The sequence below is a fragment of the Lytechinus variegatus genome, chromosome 18 (genome assembly GCF_018143015.1).
Source record: "Lytechinus variegatus isolate NC3 chromosome 18, Lvar_3.0, whole genome shotgun sequence".
In the NCBI taxonomy this organism is placed as follows: domain Eukaryota; kingdom Metazoa; phylum Echinodermata; class Echinoidea; order Temnopleuroida; family Toxopneustidae; genus Lytechinus; species Lytechinus variegatus.
In genome coordinates this window covers 16,037,714-16,063,165 of record NC_054757.1, presented here as the reverse complement: position 1 = coordinate 16,063,165, position 25,452 = coordinate 16,037,714, and the positions used below count along the sequence as shown (strand labels likewise).

Genomic DNA, 25,452 nt, shown 5'->3' with positions numbered 1-25,452 from the left:
GTATTCTCTCTCAATCCCCTCCCGTTTCGTCCGCCGGAAATACAGAGTTTTACTCACACATTTTCCCATATTTTCGACAAACACTCTTCGACCTGCGATCGAAGGCCGCTGTCTACTTCCTAGAAACTGTATAAAAAGAAACACGCAAACATCTTGTCGTATTTTTGTCTTCATTTTGAATCAAACTTCTCGGTGACATGTGTTTCTTGCTCCTATCCAGACTACTCTATCAAGACCATTTGGCGGCTACGCCCCTACTTAGCCCCGTCTCGTTTGCTGAGTTACCTTTTTATGTCTCCCTGAAGTTGCCAGAATCGTTTGTAAATTTCCTATGCACAGAGGCCCATTTCAGAAAGACGTACGATCAAATGCAAGTGGAAAAAATCTAAAGCAAAATGCGCGCTTCTGATTGGTTGAATGTTAAGTTATGATTAAATTTAAGGGTCAAGTTTAATCTCAAATCTGCAATGGGCCCTGATTTAGGGGTTGGGGCACGTACCCCCTCCTCCAAGTGGCATTGTATCCTTTTTTTCCTCTAAGAATTACCGTTCCCCCTTTTAATGGTAGTTTTGTTTCTTACCAGTTTTAGTGAATGACAAACAACTGATATTTGTGTCGATGATTTCGTTTCATTTTGAGTCGAAGGAGTTTTAGCGTTTAAAGGAAGGCGAGATTGTTTGTCTTCTTTAAATGAAACCCCGGACCTGCTTGCGATGTCAGGGTAGGCCTATATGATTTAAATGGACGTTGTAAGAATAAGGAAAAGTGCGTTTTAGTTTGTTGATATTTATCACGAATTCATATCTTGGTTTTGTTGTCTTGATATTTCGTGTGTGTTTTTTAGCATAAGATATATTTTTCTCTATCGGAACTCTAATCGAATTGTCCCTGTGACGACAGAATTAGAAGGAAAAAACATCTTTATAATGCGAAAAAAAATCAATGTAGTACGAAACGTATGATATTGAATTTCGAAAAATATAGAATTTTGAAGTTCATGATGTTTCTTAATAGTTTCTTTGAGAAAACATGTCAGGTTCAATTTTCAGCATTATGCTTCTTTGTTTTTTCTCTTTTTATTCAAATCAACTTTTTGTTGGGGTGGTCCTGTCCTTTAACAATTTTACCCTTTTTTATTTCCCTATATACAGTTAAAAAGAGAACGATAGAAGAAACGCATGGGAGACACGTTCGAGCTGTGACAGCTAGACCAGAAAGAAGATGGACAGATGCCGTAATACCTTATGAAATCGACGGAAACTTTACAGGTATTTTCATTCTTTACCCACATGCAATTGTCTTGTGATGAATCTTCTTAAATCATGGACTTGCGTTGTAAATCCATGCTTGAATTAAGATGGTTATAATATTAGGCAGCCATGATGTTGACTATTGCTGATGCATTTTGTGTCTTCACGTAGCATTTTGCATTTGTCTGTGAACTTCATGACCGTATAGATGCCCGTTATTTTGCTTTTATTTCGACACATTTGCCCATTGTTTTGTGTATTCGTAATGATTTACACAAAGGCGGTGCTAGAGAGGGGGAAGGGGTAACAACCCCCTCATTTTAGTGAAAGACAAAAGAGGATAAGAATTGATAATGTAAAGCGGGGAAGGGAATGTATTGGAAGAAATAGCAAGAAAAGTATATCAGCTATTCCTGCGTCAGTCGATTTTGTCAGGGAGTTTCTACTCCCAACTCCTTGATGTTATATTTCCCTCTTATTTCATTGATGAATAAGATGATCTCTTCTGTAGGTCTTGTGGCCGCCCCCACCGCCTCCCTCACATCACAATATCCCGGTGCCGCCCATGGAGTTACACACTCAGAAAGATTAAAATGTTTGGTGGATTGGTTAATAAAACTTTGAGCCTACCAAGTGTTGATTAAAACAACCTACAATTAAAGTGAAATTTATTTATTTATAATCAACAGTGGCAGGAGTATAATCCATCCTGTCGATAAAACGTCGCCGAGAATGTATTAAGCAGTTTTTGTTGCTCGTCCTTTCCATCTCGTATAAGATGTTTTTTTAATGAAAATGATCACCCAAGTGCTGTCCTATGAAAGCGTACTGTTTATGTGTCATTTGGATTTTTTCACCCACGTTGCACGGCGGATTGGAGATCATAACAAATCATTGTCAAATGCCCTTCATAACAATGGGCAACCAAGAAGTCTTTGTAGAAAATCTGTGAATCAAAAGAGCAGTTTTGTCCTGGACTCTGGAAGAACGATATATTTCCGATTTTCGTCAGCTCCAAAGCTAAGGACGAAATTGCTGTTCCGGTTCACAAATTTGCGACAATTTCCAATACATTTTCTACGTTTTTGAAAGCGTTCAGCGTCGCGGTGTTAAAACTACCGGATTTATTGGGGGGGGGATGGTGTAGCGGCAGTTCTGGTTCGTTATCCGCCGTCAGGTATCGTTCTTAACCACAGATATCGTTCTCTTCTCGGAACCGTATCTGCCGGGTTGACGCGGTTTAATTTTCTTATTATATATTTCCCTATATAAAATAGATAAATACAAATGGTAGGTCCTACATAATTTTGAAGGTAATGAGTACCGTGTGCATGCAGATCGAGAAACGATAGTAAGAACGATTTCTGACGAAGGGAAATTGGTTCTGAATCCGCTGAAGTTATCTGCCGGCAGATAGTGTTCCGAGAACCATATCTGCCTAGCCCGGATCCGCCGCTACACACACCGTAGCAATGTAAAACTCGATGACAGGGATGTGAAATCATGCAGTTGTCAAACATAGTAGATAACTCCCACTTCCCTGCGAGGAGCATCCAGAAGAATGCTCCTTATTTCAAAATCAAGGAACACATTCATGACATCTATCCACTTATTTCATCGTCTAATGATTCTACAATGTCAAGGTTCAGAGAAAGGATAGATTGATAGCCCATCATGCCCGGGATGTTTTCGATGGGGGTCCCCAGTCGGCATCTCCAAAATATTTTCTAACGCCTCTGACACAGGTTCCAAACCGTCTGAGGACCGCTGGGACTGATTTAGTATGTTTGTATTCACTCCCACGACTTTTTAAACTCATCTCAGCTGCACGCTGTGTACTAGGGAGGGTTTTCGCTTCCACGGATGCAAGAACACAGGAATACCTCGGTCACATTTGTTTTACGGCGGCCGTAGGCGAGTCGAAAACAGTCGTTTTAACATCTTTTTTGTACCAGCTAAATATAGGTGGTTTGAATAAAAATGAATAAAACGCGGCTGTTTTCGACTCGCCGTACGGCCGCCGTAGAGCAAATGTGACCGAGGTATAAATGTATCGGAAATGCCCGTCTAAAGACAATAAACAGCTGGAAGGTCTTTGTCGAAAATTGATCAATCGGAACAGCAGTTTCGTCCTACGTGTCGGAGCTGACGAACAAACTTCAAATAAATCGTTTTTCTTTTTCAGAGTCCGGGGTGAAACTGCGGATTTGTCATTTTCGACAATCCCTCCTTGGTTGTGAAATGTCATGAGGGGCAATATGCAATAGATTGTCTATTTTCTTGAAAGCGTTGTGTGTGTTGGTGCGAAACTCCCTTTTATCGTCTGTTCAGAACTGCGTTCCATTGTTTCACTATAGGTGGTCATGTGTGTTGTATCGTTTGATTTGATTTATAATAACATTATTCATGATAAATCAAAGTTCTCAGTTCTCTATTATAAATGACTGAATGAGTAAATACATGATAAAAGAAAGAAAGAAAAAAAAAAGAAAGAGCTGATAATTGAATGAATGAATATTTTAAGCTATCAGAAACTTAGTTCTTAAAAAAGTGTCAATTAATGAAATACCAAGAAAGCGTTCCATCAACATTCGTCGAGTGATCTGACCACTTTCCTTGGTTTTTATTGGCCGAGATGCCCAGGGATCTGATATAAATATGAAAAGCGAAATAGGGGGTTTCACTACAAAATGGAGCTCAGTTTGGTCCAGAGAAATATGAAAATTTCAGACAGTATCAAAAGACCGCAAATTCCGAACAAGTCTGGAGTAAAAAAACAAACCATAACTGTATTCACGTCCGACAGATTAAAATGTTTGGGTACTTCAATTAAATTAACCGGCTGGCATAGTATGACTTTAATGATTTAAGTTAATCAAGCAAACAAAGTAATGAAATATCCAAATCGGATGAAAGGTAACGAAGTTATTGCATTTTGGGTACATTATTTTGATAAAATTTTCTCCTCCCTATTCTTCTCTTTGTTTCTATCAGATGAAATTACAATTGTTTGTTTTCTGTTCCAAGAATGTAAAATGTTCTTACAACCGTTTTATATGGAAACGTTTTTATATTCTTTTCATTTATATTACGACCTTGACGAAAGTGTCACCTCTTAAACTGTTACAGAAAATTGATCGACACTTTTTTAGCGTACTTGACCAATTTTCAAATTTTACTTAAAGAGGATTGCTTAACACACCAATTTTTCTAGTCTTTGTTACGCGAACTATCACGTACATTGTGTTTACTTCCAAGTCTTAAATACGCATCATTATTATCTTCGAAGAATGGCATAAAGACATGTCGTAATAAACAATCTGATATTAATTTTATTGTTTTCATAGTTTTTGTCTGTCAGCAACGTGATAGCTCTTGTCATTTTGAGTGCCACGGTGTGGCAAGAGAATTCTTTATGTTCGTTTCAGCCGTGTTTAGATTGTTATTTTTTGCCATTGGCTTTCTGTTTTCACAAAATCAGGTAAAATGCCTAGTTTTTGTCAATGTTTTGGAAGCTAAAGGAAATTGGAATTTTCCGGTGTGAAGCCGCAAGATAATTAACAACATTACAATTCGTTACAAAACATGGTAACGATGAATCCTGGCTTATCTGTTCTGCCAAAAAAACGACTTCCGGGCAGTTTAGAAAGTACAGCTTGGAAAAAAATGTGTTCTTTACGTACTGCTAAAATAAACATGTGATTTACATATATTAATGAATATCGATACGTTTGTTATTGCTTAATTTTGATTGGCGTAATTGATTTTTTATCAAAGAGACAATCTAGAATCGAATGATGCATGCCTTTTTTGAAAATCATAGATCAAACAAATGTCGTAAATGAAAAGATTTTTACGAAGATATTCTAAAGACTGCGCCCATTCTTATACCTGAGAGTGGTTTTCTAGGACAAAGCCTTAATATTTTTATACTTTTTTAAAATGGTAAATTCTACTCTAAATTTCAGATTGCACAGAACTTCCTTTTTTTGTCTGGCGTTAATTCAAGCTTTTCACATTTTTCTTCACCCTCAACCTCTTTCACCCACTCTTCTTCTCTTTCACACTTTCTCTTTCTCACGCACACACACACATACACTCGCTCCTGCTTTCTCATGATGTCTCTCTCTCTCACTATTTTCTACCTCTCTTGCTCTTTGCATTCCTACCCCCGACACTCTTACATTCATATTCTCCTTCGTTCTTTCTCGTAATCTCCTTTGTCCGCTTTCTTCTCTCTTCAATTTATGATTTTATCTCTCTCATCGTTTTATTCCGATTCCCCCATCCACCACCTTCTTCCCCTCTTTCCTATCACCCCTTTCTCCCCCCCCCCCCCCCCCCCCTCTCCACTCTCTGATTCCACCTTTGTCTGGTGTTTTTACCCCTTTAAGGATCGCAGCGGGCGATGTTTAAACAGGCGATGAGACACTGGGAGAACTATACCTGCATCACTTTCGTTGAGAGAAACCCTGCCAATAGTGAGCATGACAACCACATAGTCTTCACATACCAGGCGTGCGGGTGAGTCTTTCCAAGTAATGAATTAAGAGGTGTTGGTGAATAGCTTGATGGGATAGTCGCCATTATGATTCCTTTCTGATCAGATCATCGTCGCCATCATCAAAATCATCTCAATCATCATTATCATAACCATTATCTTTTGATAGTATTATTACCACAATCGTCACCATAATACACCTTCAACGTTATGATCATTTTCAGGATCAGTATTTCCATCTTCATTATTATCATCATATTCACCATTGTCATCATCAACAAGATCATCATCATTATCCTCATCATCTCCGTCATCACCTTCATCACGGTTATCTTTCGACAGCATCATTACTATCATGGTCGACAACAATACCACCATCATTACACCACCAACATCATGAGCATTATCAGTTTCATCTTCATTATCATTAAATTCATCATCATCATCTTTGTCATCACCATAATCATCATCACCAGCTTACCATCCTCATCATCGTCATCCCCACCACCAACGCCATCATCATCACCACCATTGTCACCGCCCATTATCATCATCACAGCATCATCCACTTTCATCTGTTCATAATCATTATCACCATCATTATCATACTCATCTTTATCATTATCATAATTTCATTCTATCATTTATTTTTCGTCATCTTCACCATAACCCTCTTTATCAACATCTTTGTCATATCAACATCTTTTTTCATAATAATCATCATCTCACCATCCCCATCATCAGCGACACTCATCTTCATTGTGATAGATAAACATTCATCACTTTTTTTTTCAGAAATCGTCATTACATTATACTTTCAAAATCAAGGTGCATGGTAGTTGATTTTTCTCTGTAATGTTTCAAAATGAAACAAGAAGATAAAGAGCGCACATAATAGTTACCATAATTTTCCAAGATATTTCAGACATTATATAGTAAAAGGATAAATTTTGCCCAAATTGATAAGAATATCCCTAGATTATTTTTGTTTTTATAATTTTAATAACATTTTCTGGTACAATTTTGTCCTTTCCAGCTGCTGTTCGTTCGTCGGTCGGAAAGGCGACGGCGCACAGGCCGTATCTGTGGGCAAGAACTGTGACAAATTTGGCGTAGTCGTTCACGAACTGGGACACGTGGTGGGATTCTGGCACGAACATACCCGTCCTGATCGCAATGAGTTTGTCGGCATCGTTCACCAGAATATTGTACCAGGTGAGGTGTGATGGAAATCAAATAGGTCAGAGCTTCTTTTTCTTGAATCATCATCATCATCTAGTGCCGTTCCTTGGAATGGATTGGCGGCTCTGCATCTCAGTTTCCTTCATGTAATTTTTTTTTTGTATTTGTTGGTCAAATGACTAGTGATATGATAAAAGATGTAATAAAAACTGTTTCAATTTGTAAGTAACTTATAGTTAAATGAGTCATTATGTGAGAATTTAAGCATGTACTGTTCATGTATTAGGCCTATAGTTGAAAGTTAAATATATGTTTAGACTTTAGCCTGAAGTCACAGATATGGGAAGATTGAATTGTTAAGATTAAGATTAAACATCCTTCTTAAATGCCTGGACCTACTGAGAGTAAGGAACACAGAATTTTGATGGCATAATGTCTCTAATAGTACTCTTGTATTTAAAACAGTTATCAATGGTAAATTATTTTAGAATCGTCTGATTTATAATCATCATCATAATCTCTTCGAAACAGGTCAAGAATACAACTTCCGTGTTCTCGACGCAGCCGAGGTGGATTCTCTTGGCGAGACCTATGATTTCGCGAGCATCATGCATTATGCGCGGAACACTTTCTCGCGGGGAATCTGGCTTGACACTATTCTTCCAAGGAAAGATCCGGAAAGCGGTATCCGACCGGAGATTGGACAGAGGAAACATTTGAGCAAAGGCGATATTGTGCAAGCCAACAAGCTTTATAAATGCCCCTGTAAGTAACGTACTATGGGCCCTGTTCACTTAACTTCTTCTTGAACACAAAATCACCAAATCTGCTAAAAGCTACCAAAATCCTCACATTTGATTGGCGGGTAGCAAATTTCTCTTGGAAATTTCACATTTGTTATTGATAACAAAATTGAACCTGGATATTTTGTTGTAAATTCGTTTTGGTTGATGGAATGGTATCTTAAATTTGAATACATTGGCAAGATAAAGTTTGGAAGGTAACAAAAAATATTTTTAATTATGGGTTGGTTTGGTATGATATAAATATATTATTGTGGAGTTTTCTGATTTGATTTTGATATCATGCAACTTTTCTTCAAGGCCATTGCTTCACTTTGAGAAAATAATTTAATATTATTTTAATTATTTGTCATGCTTCTCTATTATTTCTCATTCCAATTTATTACCAATGACACAACTCACAGTATTTGTTTTAAGTTCCTAAAAAGAGGTATAGATCTTGTTCTTTGTTTGAAATAAGCACCGAGAAACATTTCCAGGTCAGTGAAGATATGAAGTTGCTATAAGTGCGATCGGCTTTTACAAAATTTTGAAGCAGACTCAGAAAGGGATTGATTTTTTCTTCATATCCCAATTACACATTTTTTACACAATATTATATAATTTACCCTTATATATATAATTTTTCCCAATATGAAACATAGCATGCGGCCGGACTCTCCTTGAATCTACCGGTAACTTTAGTTCTCCTGAATGGCCTGGTCAGTACGATGGTGATCAGACGTGTGTGTGGCGGATCTCTGTTACTCCTGGTGAAACTATCAGTTTGAGGTTCACCGGTTTTGAGCTAGTCGGGAGTGACGGGTGTTGGTATAACTACTTAGAAGTCAGAGACGGGCACTGGAGAAACTCTCCGCTCCTTGGTAATGATGATTATTTTATAAACTTTCAATAATTTTCTTCATAGTTTAATCTTATTTTATTTTTCTCTGTTTTTTTCTTTGCTGTATTAGTGAATATAAATAGCAATCCTCAATTTGACAAGAATCTTACTGAGGATATCACAAAATATAGAGTGATGTGGAGGTATTGAATTCAAGACGACGTATAAAAGCCTTTGTTAAGCTTGATTCTGCCATCAATGTCTTGTGGTCAAGTGGTTTATGGCGTGCCCTGTTGTATTGACACAGGTTCAAATCCCGCTGAAATGATATTTTTGTTTGGTTATTGATAAAAATAGTGTTTATTCTGTTGAAATCAGACCAAAGTATACTGATATTTTTTATAATAAAACAGGAAACTTGACCATATATTCACTTAGTCTAATAGTATTTATTATAGTAGGCATAAAAACAATTATTTTGTATAAACATCATAGTTATGCCTTTACTGGATCAACGATTGCTTTGAAAAAATTCAATACTGTATCCAAAATGTTCTGAAATAAATAATCTTACCGATTTTAGGTAAAGTCGTTCCATCTACCCTCTTTATCCTTCATTAAATGACTTTTGTTCAAGTAATATTCAATATCATTTCATTTATTTATTAAATGACTTCAACACATTATTATAAAATGTTAGTTCCAGACTTTCTTATTAGAAATGAAAGTGTGTTTGTCGTTGTGCTATAGTTATGAATTCCTGGTAATCAAGCAATCAATGCATTGTTTTTTTTAACTAACGTTCCAGAGCTATTTCTTACAAAAATGTTTGTCAGATGTTAGAGCATGAGAAATCCCAATAGTCAGTATGAATTCTTATTCAGTGTTGGTAATGGTAATATTGGTAATGCAATATTCCTGTCCCAAAAACTTATGACAGACAGACATGCAAAATATCAATATATCTGCAATCTTTTTTTCTTCTTACCAGGGCGGTTTTGTGGAGCTTCTTTACCAGATCCAATACTCTCATCTGACAGCCGGCTGTGGATCGAACTAAAGAGTTCTGCACATAGATATAGTAGAGGCTTTGCTGCAAACTATGAAGGTATAGTATTATCAATTATTCATTTAAAACTTTTGGAATAAAACGATTTAAAAGCTATTCCCTTTGTGAAAGTTTATATCAGGCTCCAGGTTCCTAGATGAAATGCTTCTGGCGCTGGTCAGTGGCTGCCGGGCCCATGATCAATTTGACAAAATCAATTATCGGAGGAATTCTATGTCTGATTTCTATTTTGAACAATGAAAAAAGGATTAGCATAATAATTAAGGAGTCTGTACCTCGGTATTATAAACGCTTCTAATTAAAATACTTGTTTTACTCATGTAGCAATTTGTGGTGGTCACATTGAGCGGGAATCAGGGACACTTCAAAGCCCAAATTATCCTGATGATTACCACCCCAGTAAGGAGTGTGTGTGGCTTATCACCATGCCAGAAAACTACACGGTTGGACTCAGCTTCCAGTCATTCGAGGTAAGCAAAGTACACCCCACCCACATGATAGGGTAATATGCGCTATACAAGAACTGTGTAATATCATAATTATTATTTTTGATATCATTACTTGTGTTATTGTTACAATTATTATTATTATCAATATTATTATGATTGTTATTATTTTTCTTCTTATTCTATTATTATTATCATCATCCTAATCATCATTATTATTATTAGGCTGTGAATAAAATCTGTGAGAATTAAATAATCATAATTATATTGATTGCAAACATATCCAATGCTGTGTCCTTACCTAGCAATAAAATAAATTGGGAATATAAGGGTTTGGTGCTTCACCATTGAGCAAGGTATTTTATTACATTGCTATTTAATGAATGGTAATTGCTTTATAACTGCGGGAAGGATTTTTTTTGTCTTAGAATAAAGTCTCTGTTATAAATTGATAAATGGTGGCAGCGGTGGGATATTACATATTATTGTATGATTTTATCTTAATTGATTGACATACTATTGAATTCAATTGCCCGTATTGATTTATACTTTCACAATGCTCAAACTTAACACAGTGTGTTCATGGTGTGTTCACATAGTAGATGTGAAAATGGGATTCACACTGTGCAGATACTCAAATTTGACACAGTGTGAAGATAAGTTCACATTGCGTACACCTCCATGGGTGTCAACAGTGTGTTCACATAGTGGACTGTATTATTTCAGTTAAAAGTTTTTTCTAATTATATTGTTGATTGAGTGCAAGTTTTCCAAGCCCTTTATTAAGTATCTGTCATCTCAACAGTGGCAGTGCCAGGGTATTTAGATGATGGAGGGGGGAGACCTAAGGTGGACATCATATTTTGTAATCTTTATTGAATAACAGGTGTAGTATTGAACTACATACCCATATCTTTCTTTGGAAACTCTTCTTCTTTTCCCCTTTTTCATTACTACTGGAACTTGGAAAATAATAGGGGTATCTGGCCCCCTGTTATCACTGCCCTGGGTATTCATTATATAAGATAACATGACACAAGCGTGGAACACTCCTCTTCAAATTTTACAGATTGAACGACATGAGACTTGTATCTATGACTATGTCGAGGTACGAGACGGGCATGAGGAAACTTCCCCTCTAATTGGTCGATTCTGTGGATATTTCATTCCTGATGACATCAAATCCACTGGAAATAAGATGATGGTTACATTTGTATCAGACGGATCTGTAAATAAAGGAGGGTTCTCAGCAGATTTCTTCAAAGGTAAATTATAAACTTTATCTCTTTTGGTTACAACATTATACCATATCTTTTTTGTTATCTACTACACTATGAACTGGGCATTGTTCAAAAAGAGTACATTGCAATTTTTCATACCAGAGGATATTTCCCCAGACCTTGACTCACAAGGTTTGGCATGGTACTTATCACTCAGCTTTATAATGTCTACATGACTGGATTAAAACTTGTCTATTGAAGGTTGGCAGTAGCCTCATGTAATACGTTACATTGTATGTAATGATTCTACCAGCATGTGTGTGTCTGCTTTTACCTGCTGGTAAGAACACAGTGTCACACAGTGTGTTTACTGTGTGTTCAAAATGTTTTCAAAGTGTGTTCACAGTGTTTTTGCAGTGTGTTCACAGTGTTTTTGCAGTGTGTTCACAGTGTTTTTGCAGTGTGTTCACAGTGTGTTTACAGTGTTTTTGCAGTGTGTTCACAGTGTGTTTACTTTCTGTTCACAGTGTTTTTGCAGCATGTTCACTTTTTAGAGTGTTCACAGTGCCTTTGCAGTGTGTTCACAGTGTGTTTACTTTGTGTTCACATATGTTCACAGTGTTTACCTTGTGTTCACAGTGTCTCCACAATGTGTTCAAAGTGTTTCCACAGTGTGTTCACAGTGTGTTTACCTTGTGTTCACAATGTGTTCACAGTGTGTTTACAGTGTGTTCACAATGTGTTCACAGTGTTTCCACTGTGCTTTTGCAGTGTGTTTACTTTGTGTTCACATATGTTCACAGTGTTTACCTTGTGTTCACAGTGTCTCCACAATGTGTTCAAAGTGTTTCCACAGTGTGTTCACAGTGTGTTTACCTTGTGTTCACAATGTGTTCACAGTGTGTTTACAGTGCCTTTGCAGTGTGTTTACTTTGTGTTCACATATGTTCAGTGTTTACCTTGTGTTCACAGTGTCTCCACAATGTGTTCAAAGTGTTTCCACAATGTGTTCACAGTGTGTTTACCTTGTGTTCACAATGTGTTCACAGTGTGTTTACAGTGTGTTCACAATGTGTTCACAGTGTTTCCACAGTGTTTTTACAGTGTGTTCATAGTGTGCTAAGGGTGTTTTGACAGTGTGTTCACAATCTGTTCACAGTGTGGTCACAGTGTGTTTTTCTTAGGTGTCCATGTGAAAACACTGCAAATGTTCAAATCTAACAGAGATTAAAGATAAGTTCAAAATGTGGACATCTTAACAACGTGGGTGTTCAGTGTGTATACATAGAGACAGCTCCACACTGACTCACTGAGTCTTACAGTGTGTTCAGAGTGTGAAGATAAGTTCATATTGCAGACACCTCTGCAGTGTGGATGTTCACATAGAGGATTGTGTGAAGATGTGAATCACACTATTGAAAATACTCTAATTTAACACAGTATGAAAGTAATTTTACACTGTCTCACACCGTGAACACACTGTTAGACTGTTCTTTCCAGCAGAGTTGTCTCTACCTTATTCATTTTTCTCCTTAATTCTTTTTAACACATATTGTTATTATTTGACACAGAGAAGGACGAGTGTGCCCAACCAGACCAAGGGGGATGTATGGATGTCTGTGTGAACACCATCGGAAGCTACCGATGCGACTGCCGACCAGGATACGAGCTCAGCTCTGATGGCCGTAGATGTGAAGGTGGGCGAAAATAAGAAAATTGGGATAAAAAAAATAAAGTGGTTCTTGTTCCGTTGAGAGAATTTAGCTTGATGAGGTGGGATTATATTCCTCTCTTTATGTAGGGGCACTTTATGATACTTGGTACTTACTTTTCATTATTAAATTTTTCAACTTTTATCAGAGAATATGATACATAATTCAAACATTATCAAACTAGCATGGAAAATAGATGAAGTACTGTGTAAACAATGAAATATGGTTTCAAAGTATAGTACATACATGTATAATGCATAAATCGTAATATTAGGTACAATTAATAAACACTAATTCTACAATGCTATGCAATTAGTAATTGGATGGAAGTGGTGACTGGAAATACCATGCCCCATAAAATTTGATAACGCTTTAAATGGGAGATTAAATGGAGCCAACAAAAATTATTTTTAAGTGTACGATCAGACATTCAGAAAGTAATATTTCATTTCATTTTCAAGAGCTCTAGGAAATGGTTAATCTACCCAGGGGGCTGTTTCACAAAGATTTAAGTATGACTTAAATCGCACTGAAATACCGACACGTATATGATATGCAACACGCGATCTTATTGATCAGTACGCAGTAGTGCACATCCTCTTGGCATGATCAGACCTATGCGGTCATGGCTTTTATACCGCATGCGACTAGGCATTTAAGTGGGACTCAAAGTCTTAAGTCTTTGTGGAACACCCTCTAAATTCTTTCATATTCAAAGCAATATTTATCTCATTTATGATGTTAGGAAGTTGAACCCTGTAATATTTTGTGGTGATTTGTGGGAGTGACTGTTGATTGTGAAAATGTGAGATGCTAACTCTTGTGTGTACTTCCTTCCATCTTGCTGAACAATTGATTGCTTGCTTCAAATATATCAATGAGCATCCCCAGGCTCAGCACACCTTTAACATATTTAATGTGCAAAGCAAAGTGTTTACTTTTTCTTTTTTCTCTCTTTCATTTAAAAAATCATCACAAAGTCCACAAGAGTAATTCCCTTTCTGTGAACTTAACAAGTATGCAATTTTGCATACCTCTAATATATTCTAATTGCAAATTATAGGTATTGTTTCTTTCTTTAGTCTTTCTTAAAAAATGATAAACTCGGACTAGTAATTTCTGTAATGTGAACTTAACAAATATGTAATAATGATGCTTTATTTTGTTTAGAATCATTACATTAACACTTAATTCTTGAATCTATTTTCCTTGTCAAAGTTACAAGTTCCCTCATTGCCGTGTGGGTGCTTTCATAGCAAAACTGCATATTTTGTCCTCAAAATTCCTAACATACCTTAGCCTACTCCTTACCCTCAAACTCTCCTAAATAAACAAAATATTGCAACCTTAATCCAAACCCTATTAGATATTTGGCTAACATGCCCAATAACCATTAAACTGGTAAGAATCCTAGTGTGGATATAAAAAAATATATAGACAGAAACAGAGGTATAGAACAATAGAGCACACAGTTCTTCCATCAATTGTTTGTGGTCTTGTGATAGAAGCGTCAGAGTAGTTCTGCACTATAGTGACATAATTTCATGGGTTCTAATGCCACTTATTAACCTTATATTTTTTTTCAGTTATTAATTAATAACAGTAGTGTTTAATCTGTTGAAAAATTGACTTTGGACCTTATGATACAGAATTTTTACATAAAAAACCAAAAACTTGACTAAACGGTTAGATGGTCTAGTGGACTTAATTGCAGCATGGTATAATAATAATTACTTGAGCCAGAGGTATGAATACTGGAGCTGCACATAAGCAAATGATTGGCCATCAATCTCACTGATGATTTTTTTTGTTTATCTCGATCCCATTACAGTTGCCTGTGGGGGTCTGTTTACCGGTCTCCGAGGGAACATCTCAAGCCCTTCCTACCCTGAGCCCTATCCGAGGGACAAGAACTGTGTCTGGCAGATTGTGGCTCCATCCAACTACAGGATCTCACTTGAGTTTCTGACATTTGACCTTGAGGGCAATGAGGTCAGATTTGACGACAGTGGAGTGTTTCATGAAACAAATAGTTATCTTCACAAATTATCGTTGAAGATCGTTGACTATTTGCTTCATGAAATGCTTTCAAGATTTTTGTTTATTGTAATAATTGATATCCTTTATGGTATTTATTTAATAAGATCTTCATGGAGCAATGCTTTATCACATACTGTGTTTGAAAGCTTATCAGACCCATGTAACAAAGAACATTATAAAATCTGTCACTCAATCTTGTGTCGCATGGGTGCATCATAAATGTTCAAAATGCTCCACTGATGGTTTCTTCTCGGTCATAATTTCCACATAAGCTTTGATTAGAAAGACAAATTAACCATTAACCCCTTTGTCATAATGACACTTATGGCCTTTAGCATTCTGTCTTGTTCTGTACCTTCTGTACCTCATAATAATTTGGAGGAATACATTGCCATAGTGATGTCTATCATATATGTAATACCAAAATATTTTTTCTGCAGTATCCACTTACTATATAAGCTTTGTTTTGAAACATAATTAAGCCATCCATCCCGTTGTAAATATGATATTTTTTACCTACTCTCTTGCATATCTTACAACATCTTGAAAGAATAAATTCCCATGGATATTATCTGCCAGAAAATAACACCAAATGATTATGATTCATTGTAGGTATGTAAGTATGACTACGTTGATGTACGTAGTGGCCTAAATGAGGAAGGATTACTCCATGGAAAGTTCTGCGGCAATGAAATACCGGAGACAATCACGTCACGTTTCAATAATCTACGCATTGACTTCCGATCTGACAACACTGTTGCTAAAGAAGGCTTCTTTGCAAACTTCTTTGCAGGTAAGACATTAAGTTTTCTAATATATCTGTAAAGGGCTGAGACACGTTGTTCCGATGTATTGAGCACTATATAAAAGCGGATAATTATTAATATTCTCACAAAACAGGATTATTTCCTATTTTATAGAATAAATCAATATTCAGATTATAAGAAATCACCATTGCAAAATAGGCTGTTGTTCAACTTTTCACCCAGTCAATTTCAACTGGTACTTAGTGGTAAATGTATTTAAAAAATTATATAATGTACATAATATTAAACCTTTCCATAGGTCAAAATCATGTATTTATCAAATAATTATAATATTTTATTTGTTTAATCTCTATAATATCTTCATTTTCATATATTTCCTCAATGTGGATGATTTTGTTTGACAAGCATTTGGTAGAGTGGCCACTGTAATTCACCTATACATTTATCCTTATTTCTATCTATCTAATTGAATAGATGTGGATGAATGTGAGGAAGATGATGGTGGATGCCAACACATCTGTACCAATACACTGGGAAGTTACACGTGTTCATGTCGCAATGGATTTACACTACATGAGAACCAACATGGCTGCAAAGAGTGTAAGTAAAGTGTTGGCAGAAAATATGTTGAAGTGATAATAGGATTACAGAAATAAAATAAATTAGGTGTTAACAGAAATTAGGTTAAGGTGTACAAAGGACAACTTACATAAAATAAAAAGTGCAAGTTCATCATTAACAGAAGTTAGGGTTATGATAAGGTATTAAGGAAGGAGGATTACATAAACTTAAGAGTGTAAGTAATGTGTAAGTAAATGTAAGGATAAGGTGTACAAAGAAGGACTGCTAATATAACATAAAGAGTGTAAGTAAGGTGTCAATAGCAGTTGGATAAGGTGTTAGATAATGATGAAAACATAACATGAAGAGTTTAAGTTAAGGTGTAAAAAGAAGGTTTACTAGCATAAAATGAAGAGTGTAAGTTAGGTGTTTCAGGGAGTTAAGATAAGATGTTAAAAAAGACTACTACCAGCCTGGATTTATGACTTACAGTCTGTGGACTGTTATCTACTGATTCAAAACACCCCCATGGTAACTTAATTCCTTGTATAATAATACTAGCTACCATGGTTCTGTCTTTTGACACTTTTGGTGGCAGCGGTGGGATTTATATTTTACCAATAGTATGATTCAGTTTTTAACCATTGATGAGTATCAACTATCAATGTTGAAAAAATAATATGAGGGGAGTGTTTCACAAAGATTTAAGTCTTACTTTGAGTCACATTTAGATCCCCAATTGCGTATTTTTGAAGGCATCCCACATTGGTTAAATTATACTAAGAGGATGTACAGGTCTGCGTAGTACTCAATCAGGTTACGTGTTGAATAACATGTGTGCGTCTTCATCTTAAGTATGACTCTAAGCCACACTTAACCTCTTTGTCAAACATCCCAGGGGAGCGTTTCATGAAAGGACTTGTCGGACGTTTTATCCAACAAGTCCTGTTTTATCAGACAGTTACTATAGTAACAGGGCCTCTCAACAAATTAGAATCCAGGAAAGTTGTCAGATCTGACAACTTGTCGGACGAAAATATTGATGAAACGGCCCCCAGGTTTTTATCTAAGAATAAATACATTTTTGGATACATAATTTAAGACAGATGGTTTCATTGGTTGGCAACCTTACTATTCAAACAATGTTATCAGGGATATATTACATAAAAAGTTGCAACCATAGTAATTTTTCCATTATGTCATTTTCAATGGTAACAGGACTCGGGCCAATCACAATCAAAGTTTCCATTGTAGTTAATGTAATGGCGAAGTTATCATAGTTGCAAGTCTTCATGACATGGGCTCCTGATATGAAATAACTATTTTCAGATATGATGTTAATAATCTTGCAGGCGTTCATGATGAGTCCCAGCACTTAAAGCATTACAGAATGGAGAAAAAAAAGGTTGAATTTTGTGTGTATTGCCAATGATTTATTGGTATATTCTTCCACATTTTCTCTTCTTTTCCAGCTGGTTGTAGGAGGGAGATACAGTCAACGACAGGAATCATCACAAGCCCGAATTATCCTGACAACTACCCAAAGCGTAAGGAGTGTACCTGGCATATTTCTGCTAACCCAGGCCATAAGATTGTTCTGGTAAGTTCAGACATTCCTTCAAATGAATACATGTATGTGTCAGAAACAGATAATTGTGTCAATGAAGGTACAATAAATCTCTAAAGGATTAAAGTTATCACAGCACTTTGGATTTTCAAACTGTTAGAAATTATAGAAATGACAGGTAGTTTTTTAATTGACCATGAATGGTGTGATCATGCAGAATGATATACTGCCAATAACATTCGTGCTTCAATGGACTCGAAACCAAAGTAGTCCATGGACATTTATTTAATGATCCACATCCACACTTCTACAATAAATTTCAAATATAATATATGAATATTATTCCAAATACGATTTACTAATATTATCCCCAATATGTGCTGATATAATTCCAAATAAAATATACCAATATATATAAACAGAATATACTTCTATAATTCCAAATTGATATCCTTATTAATTCAAAATAAAACTTTCTTTTATCGTTCAAAATATGATATACTAATTAGTCCAAATGTACATTAATATACTAATATATTTCCTGATAAATAAACCTAATATAATTCAAAATAAAATGTTCTATTACAGTTCAAAATATAGTAAACTAATATTAGTGAAAATATAATATACTAACATAATTCTAACTATAATATACTAGTATAATTTGTAATATGATATACTGAAACAATTGAAAATATGATAGATTACTACATTTTAAACACAATTCTCAATATAATATTGCAACCATGATCCTTTGAATTAACACTTTTGGTGGCAGCGGTGGGATATTCTACAAAAAGTTGTTCATTTTCCAGTCACTGAGGATAACAAAGTCCCAATGTAAAGGGAGATTCCATGCAATGTGCTATCCGAATCACTGGCGTACAGATTGGGGTGGGCTGGGGGCCATGGATCCCATAGATTTTCATAACCAACCAAGAAAAAGGGTCAAATATGATATTTTCTGAATATTATATCAAAACATGTAACAAAAGTAGATTTTGTATTAGAAAGGTATGGAAGCTTAAAAGTGCCACCGAGATGTTGAGATAATTATCTCGGGAAGTCGACATCTTGATAGCAAAAGATAAGATGACGAGATCCCAGATCTCATCATGTCGACATCTTTTAGAAGAGATGATGAGATGACAAGATCCCGGATCTCATCATGTTGACATCTTGTAGAAGAGATGATGAGATGACAAGATCCCGGATCTCATCATGTTGACATCTTGTAGAAGAGATGATGAGATGACAAGATCCCGGATCTCATCATGTTGACATCTTGTAGAAGAGATGATGAGATGACAAGATCCCGGATCTCATCATGTTGACATCTTGTAGAAGAGATGATGAGATGACAAGATCCCGGATCTCATCATGTTGACATCTTGTAGAAGAGATGAGATGACAAGATCCCGGAACTCATCATGTTAACATCTTTTAGAAGAGATGATGAGATGACAAGATCTTGGATCTCGTCATGTCTACATCTTTAAGAAGAGATGATTAGATGACATGATCATGGATCGAAGATCTTGTCATCTGATCATCTCTTCTACAAGATGTTGACATGATGAGATCCTGGATCTTGTCATCTCATCATCTCTTCTACACGATGTTGACATGATGAGATCCTGGATCTTGTCATCTCATCATCTCTTCTACACGATGTTGACATGATGAGATCCGGGATCTTGTCATCTCAACATCTCTTCTAAAAGATGTTGACATGATGAGATTCGGGATCTTGTCATCTCATCATCTCTTCTAAAAGATGTCGACATGATGAGATCTGGGATCTCGTCATCTTATCTTTTGCTATCAAGATGTCGACTTCCCGAGATAATTATCTCAACATCTCGGTGGCACTTTTAAGCTTCCATAGAAAGGTAAAACTTTTTGCTGGCTCGCTTTGCTCACTTGCAGCTTTTTAAAAATGTTGCCCCGCATCTCATATCTGGCCTCAAAACATTTGACTCATTATGTTACTGATCCAAATATAGTTCTTATCAGTTGAATAGTGAACCAGTCTTGTGTGTACCAAGTATACTGATTACGATAAATATAATGATTACGATAAAGGCTGTATAATTGATCCATGTCTGAACCACTGATCGGCTCTGAAAAATGTGATGAATGTTCTTCATATCCTTCAAATCATTGTTACAAAATGTAAAGTGTTAAAACTAATGCAATAGTCAGTGGAGATCCTTATAAATACTTATCCTGCCTTTTCTTACATAGACGTTCGATGCTTTTGATCTGGAGCAGCATCAGGAGTGCACCTACGATCGCGTCGAAGTCTTCGATGGTGACAACGACGAGGGTCAGGTCCTTGGCCGCTTTTGCGGTGCCACGGTCCCCGACCCAGTTATATCTAGCAGCAACCACATGTTTATTAGCTTCTACTCAGATGCCTCTGTGTCCAGGAGTGGTTTCTCTGCCACGCATTCTACGCGTAAGTTACGCCAGGTATTGGAGGGGATGGTTTCAAAGATTCGCATAGAGGCATATATACCATGCCTTGCCTTCATTCTTGCATGAGCTTCTTGTTATGCAGACTTGAAAGTGACCTTGAACATGGAGATAGAATTCAGGTAACAGGTGTACTGTGATAATGATCAAAGTTTCATATTTTACTTAGAGTCAGTAGCGGACCGTGACCCGTAGGTGACAAAGCATTGGGGGGCACTGCATTGTTTGTGAACAATGCCGTGCCCTCCCCCAATGCTTTGTCTCCTCGGGTCACGGTCCGCCACTGCTTAGAGTAGCCACTTCAGGTCTGAAAACTGTTCTCCCACCAGTTCCTGCTGAACATGATGTTATTATTACCCCAGCTTAAGCATGGCTACTTTGCAGTATGTTTAATACCGCATCAACATTGCCTGTAATTTTATTCATCTATATGTACTACGGTCCATATTAACATTAATAGGTTAATATTCCATTGTTTTATGCTGTGTGGTCAAATGCTTTTTAATACGCATCACATCAACTCCATTTGAATGACCCTCCTTCTATTTGTAAGTTTAATTTCAATTCACAAACCAATATATGCATGTATATTCCTTTATTCTGTATGCATGTTTTTAGAAAAGCAATCTGCAGCAAAGTTTTACAAATGGGCAATTTCATGAGATTTATCTGAAAATCTTTCTTCTTTTAAGAAATGTATGATGGCAACATTTTTATGTTGATGTCCTTTCAGAATGCGGGGGCCGGCTCGTCGCGGGTCTCTCATCTCAGCGACTCTACTCACATGCCAATTACGGAGACCAGAATTATGAGAATCAGGTACGTGTTTCTAAGACTTTTATTGAGTTAAGGACTACATGTATTGAAAACTGTTTTCAGCTCTTCACTCTGTTTTACATACTAAATCACATGGAAACTGACTAGACATTTTGGTGACGATGCAGAGGATTACCTTATGTATTTTAATGACATGCAACAATAGATGTCCCCCACGAACAAAGGATAATCCTCTCCTGGGCTGTCCATGACTGGACATATAGGACTTCTACCATAACCGTTTCCCAATACTGCCAGGGTAATAGTGTGCGGCACATAGAAACTCTGCATGTTATTATTATGATTGTTATTATTTGCAATAAGTGACCTCTGAAACTCAGGCAATCGCCATCTGTCTCCACATTTAGAAAGGGACTTTTCGTTTTTCCACTCAAGAGTTTTAGGATTGCAAGATTCTCCATTACATGTTTCAGCATTTTCTTTTTCTTGTTATGAACATTATTTTTTTTGTAAGAGTTTTGGGACATATTCTTGGAAAAGTGCAGGATATAAATAATAAAAACAACAAATATGATAATGGTTTGTGAAGGTTGTACTGAACTATGATAATATGATCACTGTTATAATTAATTAACAGGAGTCGTGCGAGTGGACCATTGTCTCGCCCGATGACCATTTCATCCATCTCTGGTTCCGATCGTTCGACATCGAACACGAGACCGAATGCAACTACGATCAGGTGATGGTGCTCGATGGGGATAACCGGGCGGCTGAATCGTTCGGACGATTTTGTGGACATCGGGTAAGTTGCACTTTCTTGCTCTTAATATATAATTCTTGTATATTGAAATGTCTTGATGACTGTGTCAACTGCTATCTTGTGTCCAGTATTCTGTTATGCTTAGAATTTATCTTGAACTACAAAAAGTGACAAATACTGTTGTTTGTAAAAATCAATCATTATATTTCATGAGTTTTTTTGGTGTATAAGTTGAGGTGTTGTATGGTGTAGTCGTTCAGTCAACTGACTCTTGAACCCCACGTAGCACCAATGTACTTTGGCAAGGCAATTATCCTTGTTTGTCACTTTCCACCCAGATATTAAATGGGTACCGAGTAGGATGCGAATGTTAATGTGATTAGATTGGCATGTGAGCACTCTTTACCACGGTTATCTGGTCGGCTTGCTCCCCAGGGAGTGGAGATGGTACAATTTATGTGTGGAACAGTGATGGATCTTATGACTGGGGTAATAATACTTACATATGAAATGCTTAGAGACACAAGTATTAAGCACTATATATATGTGACTATATTATTCTTTTTTGTTTCTCATTTTGAACCTTTTAGGCTCCAGATGATATCGTCTCAACCGGTGATTCCTTGATGATTGTCTTCTCATCTGATGATACTATCAACAAGAAAGGCTTCCTCGCAATATTCAAGTTGACCGATGGAGAGTTACAGGAGGTTGAAGAAGAAGAAGAGGACATATACTATGGATGAGGACAGAATCCCAATATTTGGAGAAAAACTCTTGTATCTGGACATTTTCACCTGCAAAACAAAATATTTGAAAAGCAGCCTGCACGTCGAATATATGAGATTTCTACCAATGATTCGAACTGGAACATTATTCATCAGTTGATTTACCAAATGATGGTATGGATAAGAGACACTTATTCAAATTCGATACTGTAGAAATAGACCTCTTGGACATAAACTCACCATTTATTCAGGGATTGAATTAAATCACTTAATTATTTAACACCAATTAATTCCTGTGCCAGTTAAGCATGAATCATATAGCTGAATATATTGATAGGGGTTAAAAAGCAAAGATTCTTTTTTTCATTGATTACTTTGCATGGACTAGGGATATAAACATGAATACATTCAATCGGCTAATGACAATTTTGACATAATGAATACCAATTGTTTATAGCATAATTCCACCTTGCCCCCTCAAAATAATAAATATTAATGATTTTTCCAACAACTTATCAATTTTGTATTAAATGACAACAGGTTTGAGATGATTAGAACAACCATCAACTTTCTGTGTGATGCCAATTTCTAAAAATACAAAAAACAATAAGAGCTGAAGCAAAAAAAAATCCTATATATTTTGTATCTCCAAGATGCAATAATTTTTGAAAACTTTCTTACTCATATTCAGATACCGTGTGTGTTCATTCGCCATTTAATTTAATTACATAGGATATCGTGTGTGTATCCAGTTCTATGTTGTGGAGCAAGATTCTATTTTCACCAAGATTAGTCATGATGAAATTTGCAACTTTATTGACAAAAAATGTGCATACAGACATACAATGCTTTTAGGAGAAAACATTAGATTATCATTAGTAAGCCATGTTTTATCTTGTTCATAGCTTTTACCAGACTTTTTAAATATATGTATCTTTGTCATTTTTAAAGTTTTTATTTGAATTAATATCTAGCCAATATGAACATACTCATGGGCTTGAACGATGATTGAGATAGTTGTTATCTTTAACAATCATAATATATCCATGTATATTACATGTTTACTGAATAATGACAGGATTTTGATCTTTATTATCATGATCAAGTTGAAAAAATTATGTTATTTCATTTTCAATTGACCGGAAATATGTTTTATGAGAAGTAAAGTTTGCAGAGAGAATTCTTATTCTCTTTTATCCATTAATTACTTTGATGTAATTTTTCATGTTGAAGTTTCTTGTAGCATATATTCATGCATTATTTGCCATGAATATTTTTCCTAGAAAGGTGTGGTATTTGTCGACCAAAGAAATTGAATTCAAGGGAGAAAGAGGAAAAAATGGTAGAGGATAAGGCTTTGCAGATTTAGTTTCATGATTTCCATGTTTATGACAGATCTATGCAATTTCTCGGGAGGGAAAGAAGTTATTGATTTAAGAGGGTTGAACGTATAGCTTTTTAGGCTAGTGGGCATTAAATGGCAATGGGCATAGGTTTGCCTCTGGTATATGCCATAACAAGAATGAACTGTAAATACAATGTACATGTTTATTATTGTGTAGGGTTGTAATAATTGTATATTCAATTTTGGACAAACAATGCTATGGTCACCAGCCAAGTGTGCTATTAAATGGGAATACAAGTATTTTGAGGTATATTAATCACCACTAATTTGAATATCAAGTATGTAAAAACATCCCAATCGTATCCTTCATTTTCCTTCTTGATGAACTTCCATCGTGAGTTATGATATTCTTATTTGTACAGTTTATGACCAAATTCTAAATGTATCCTAATTCCATTTTGAATGATTCACACTTGTTTATTTTTTTTCTGTTTTGAAAATAAATAACTTGTAAACACAACATATATACGGTTCGATTGGTCTTCTGTTAATGGAAAGTCTGCCAAGCTATCTAACTCTGTCTTATACAGGGGCTGAGGAAGCGGGGAGCTGGGGGCTTCAGTCCCCCCCCCCACTTTGTTCCAAAACCTTGTACGAAAACGTAAAAATGACCAGATTATTGTTTTTTTGCATGGTCAGCCCCCTCATCCCCCCACTTTGAACCGTTCCGCGGCCCCTGTTATAGCCACTCCCAGGGAGAAAGGGGTGTCAAAAGGTGTCAAAAAGAGGAGGGGAAGAGAGACAAAAAAGGGAGAGGAGAAAGAAAAGAGAGAAAGGATAGGGCAAGGGACAATAAGAGTTGAATAAAAAGGAAAGGAGAGGAAGGATATAACAATGAGAGAAGGGATGGAGGGGGGATAAAAGAAGAAAATTAATTTTAAAAATGGGGAAGGGGCACCCAGATATCAATTCCTTAGCTCTCCTTTTTGGAGATAATGAAGTTGCACATATTTTTACATTACAAGACAAATTGTTAAATTCTCTACGTCTTTTTACTCTTTCCTTTACCATTAAAAATTGAAAAGGAGTACGATATCCTCGTCCGAGATGTGAAAAGAAGGGAACATTTCCTTTACATTCCATGTAAAATCATGCCCTTACTTGAAACCCCCCCCCCCCATTTGCCAAAACCTGAATATGCCTATGAAGTCTGCCATATTAGCATGAAAGTTTGGGAAATCCTTTCGTCTTAAAATTAGAAGCACCAATTTGATCTTAAACTCGAAGAGGAGTGGCTCTTAAGATACAGTAAAGGTCAAGTCCACGTAAAATGTTGATTTGAATCAAACAGAGAAAGATCAGACAAGCATAATGTTGAAAATTTCATCAAAATCGGATGTAAAAAAGAAAGTTATGACATTTT

The 25,452-nt window shown here is 36.1% G+C and overlaps 1 protein-coding gene across 1 annotated transcript in view; it reads left to right on the top strand.

The window, feature by feature from the left end:
- Positions 1 to 24,549, top strand: part of LOC121405581 (bone morphogenetic protein 1 homolog) — a 46,427-nt gene extending 21,878 nt beyond the window's left edge. Inside the window, exons 4-20 of the mRNA XM_041596507.1 lie at positions 1,152 to 1,268; positions 5,645 to 5,774; positions 6,788 to 6,966; positions 7,465 to 7,698; positions 8,381 to 8,599; positions 9,551 to 9,667; positions 9,953 to 10,098; positions 11,144 to 11,339; positions 12,866 to 12,991; positions 14,838 to 14,998; positions 15,659 to 15,839; positions 16,288 to 16,413; positions 17,847 to 17,974; positions 20,189 to 20,402; positions 21,153 to 21,238; positions 21,834 to 21,998; positions 22,547 to 24,549. Coding sequence (XP_041452441.1) covers positions 1,152 to 1,268; positions 5,645 to 5,774; positions 6,788 to 6,966; positions 7,465 to 7,698; positions 8,381 to 8,599; positions 9,551 to 9,667; positions 9,953 to 10,098; positions 11,144 to 11,339; positions 12,866 to 12,991; positions 14,838 to 14,998; positions 15,659 to 15,839; positions 16,288 to 16,413; positions 17,847 to 17,974; positions 20,189 to 20,402; positions 21,153 to 21,238; positions 21,834 to 21,998; positions 22,547 to 22,702 — 2,681 coding nt within the window. The 3' untranslated portion in view covers positions 22,703 to 24,549. The remainder of the gene's footprint in view (positions 1 to 1,151; positions 1,269 to 5,644; positions 5,775 to 6,787; positions 6,967 to 7,464; positions 7,699 to 8,380; positions 8,600 to 9,550; positions 9,668 to 9,952; positions 10,099 to 11,143; positions 11,340 to 12,865; positions 12,992 to 14,837; positions 14,999 to 15,658; positions 15,840 to 16,287; positions 16,414 to 17,846; positions 17,975 to 20,188; positions 20,403 to 21,152; positions 21,239 to 21,833; positions 21,999 to 22,546) is intronic.
- The last annotated feature ends 903 nt before the right edge of the window (positions 24,550 to 25,452 follow it).